The 2864-nt window shown below is 43.2% G+C and overlaps 1 protein-coding gene across 1 annotated transcript in view; it reads right to left on the reverse strand.

Moving 5' to 3' along the window:
- Positions 1 to 2644, reverse strand: part of jam3b (junctional adhesion molecule 3b) — a 73976-nt gene extending 71332 nt beyond the window's left edge. Inside the window, exon 1 of the mRNA XM_014026796.1 lies at positions 2460 to 2644. Within this exon, the coding sequence (XP_013882250.1) occupies positions 2460 to 2544 (85 nt within the window). The 5' untranslated portion in view covers positions 2545 to 2644. The remainder of the gene's footprint in view (positions 1 to 2459) is intronic.
- Between the last annotated feature and the right edge of the window lie 220 nt (positions 2645 to 2864).

A 2864-nucleotide genomic window follows, 5' to 3' on the forward strand; every position in this document is an offset into this window, starting at 1 on the left:
AGAAAGAAAGAAAGAAAGAAAGAAAGAAAGAAAGAAAGAAAGAAAGAAAGAAAGAAAGAAAGAAAGAAAGAAAGAAAGAAAGAAAGAAAGAACTCTTAAAAACTTTTTCTCATTGATCTCAGCTGGTCTGGTCTAAACCAGGAAATGTTTATTTTGATTTAATGTCAGGTTGTTTGCCTGTTTCTGCTGTAATAATCTTTGATCTGGTCTGCAGTGGTTTTCTGATGCTTCTGAACCTCTGGTCAAACAGCACAGGGAGGAAAATGAGTCTGAAACAATGCTGGTGGCAGATGTACATTCCTATGAAGCCATTTATGTATCATGAGTATTTTTTTGTAACAGATTTTGTAATAYGATTTGAAATTTGTAACTGTRTACTTATGATGTGTAATAGTCAACTTGTGATTTGGAAGCCTGGCCTTTAGCAGCCTCTGCAGGACGTTGTGTTGTTGCTTCTTTTCTTCATCATAGTCATTTAAGTGAAATGAGGAGCAGGATTCCTCCTGAAGTCGACCAATTGTTTAGTCTTATCAACATTCAAGAACAGGCYGATAGAAAAACATTATTATTCTTTGTGTCATATGTTTTAAACTAAGTATTTAACTTTTACTATAGCTGCYTTCCAGCTTTTCATCAGCTGATCAGCCTATTGTCAGAAAACCAACCTGTTCCTGGTTGGTGTGGTCCTGCTAACCTCACAGGATGTGGACGCAAGAGGAAATGCAACCCCAGGTAGATCAGACAGATAGTGTGGATGGTWGAAAAAGAGACAAGGAACCCATCCAAAGTCATTCAAGCTGAACTCAAAGGTCAGGGTACATCATTTTCTGATCACATAATTCACCAAAATACACACAGATAAACTGCAAACTTTCTGACAGAACTCACTGATGAGAGAAAACTTTGAGTCCAGCCACATCCGTTCTGTGTCTAGGAAAAAATTAAGCTTTCAAAGAAAACATGGAGGTGCACCTTGAGTCTGTGCAGGTCATAATGGAGTCTCAAGACTACCAAGGCTTCCAGGAGTCAAACATACTGCAGAGAGTCAAAAAGCTCAGCCACCTGCAGGCAGTTGTGGGATGTAACAAAGTACAACTACTTCGTTGCTGTGCTTGAGTACATTTTTCATGTATCTGTACTTAGTAGATTTCATCATAGGTACTTTTGACTGTTACTTCACTACGGTTTATATTAAGTATCTGTACTATCTACTCCACTACATTTCTGTAATGCATTGAATTACAAATTACATTCATGTCATGTCGCATTACGTTTTTTTTTTAGTTTGAAAGGAATCAGTGGCGAGAGAGGAATTGCTGCAATTGGTCCATTGAACCACTGCAAAACTAGCTTGGCCCTTGCCTTCCTATACAGCTCCGCTCAATTCTAGTTTCCCTTCTCTGCTTCGTCTGGNCTGTAATATCAGTATAAATGACAGTTTTTATTCATTTAGCAATAATTTATATATAAAAATAATAAAACTTTTATTTACAGTGAAATATATCGTATTGATAATATGTTGTAGCCACCCCCAAACAATGTTGCAACTGACCCCTGCCCCGGGGTCAGTTGCAACATCTGACTTTTCATTTTCAAATGCAAATAGTGAAGAATGTACCTGCTTTAATCATCTATAAAGGGTTTTGATTAACAGACAGATGTAAGTTTATTGTATTAAAAYCTGGTTTTTAATTCAAACCATSTCTGTGTGCCAAAAGTGTTGCAACTGTCCCCGGTCTCCCCAATTTTCTTGATGTTTTATTCTGTGGTTTGGTGTTAAAAACTAAACTGTTGATTCTGATTGTTGGAGGACACTTAGTTACTCAAACAGGTGTCGTTTCATCAGAACCCGATGAGCGGCACTTGAAGCCCAGCTGGACCCTAACGGTTCTGGGTCTAAAGCCCCGCTGGAGGAGGAGGAGGGAGACAGGCTCCTCCCGCCGTCAAAACGCTTCTATTCGGCAGCAGAAAACAGACAAAAACAAGCCGGACTCATCCCGCATCGCTCCATCCGTGCAGCTCCAACACACCCCGATAAACACTTATCGGTACCGAGCCACAGAACCGCTCCTACATGTCTCTTCACGCACTCCGAACTTTTCCGACACACGCGCGCACATATTCCACACATTACGGTAATAAATCAAGGCAAACAGCGGGGCAAAAAAAGACGCGTCTTAAAGCGGATTAAAACTAAAACTTACACCCAACTAACAAAAACAAAACAAATAAAACATGTCCGCTCTGTTTGTTTGTTTATTATTAATATTATTCCAGATTATTTATAGCTCTGCTCTGTCCGCCCGGGAGGCTGAGCTCTCGCTCCGTTACTTTTCCAGAGTTTAACGGTTCGGATAGTTTTTTTTTGTCCCAGCCAGCGTTTTAACCCTGGCGAACAGAACCGAGCCGAACCTCTTGTCGGCCCGGTTCGGGAGCAGCGTGTTGTTCGTGTTACTTACAGTGAGTTGAGAGGAGAGTCAGGAGACAAGCCAGACGTGTTCTCGCCATCTTGGTGTCGAATGTTGGGCGCGAGCGGCCGAACATGCGCAAAGTAAAGCTCCGCGGCTTTAATGAGAGGGCGAGAGACACCCGCAGCCAGGGAGAGAGAGGGAGAGAGAGAGGGAGAGAGAGACACCCGCAGCCAGGGAGAGAGAGGGAGAGAGAGAGGGAGAGAGAGACACCCGCAGCCAGGGAGAGAGAGGGAGAGAGAGAGGGAGAGAGAGACACCCGCAGCCAGGGAGAGAGAGGGAGAGAGAGAGGGAGAGAGAGACACCCGCAGCCAGGGAGAGAGAGGGAGAGAGAGAGGGAGAGAGAGACACCCGCAGCCAGGGAGAGAGAGGGAGAGAGAGAGGGAGAGAGAGACA

This window comes from Austrofundulus limnaeus, unplaced genomic scaffold (genome assembly GCF_001266775.1).
Source record: "Austrofundulus limnaeus strain Quisiro unplaced genomic scaffold, Austrofundulus_limnaeus-1.0 Scaffold589, whole genome shotgun sequence".
NCBI classification, from domain to species: Eukaryota; Metazoa; Chordata; class Actinopteri; order Cyprinodontiformes; family Rivulidae; genus Austrofundulus; species Austrofundulus limnaeus.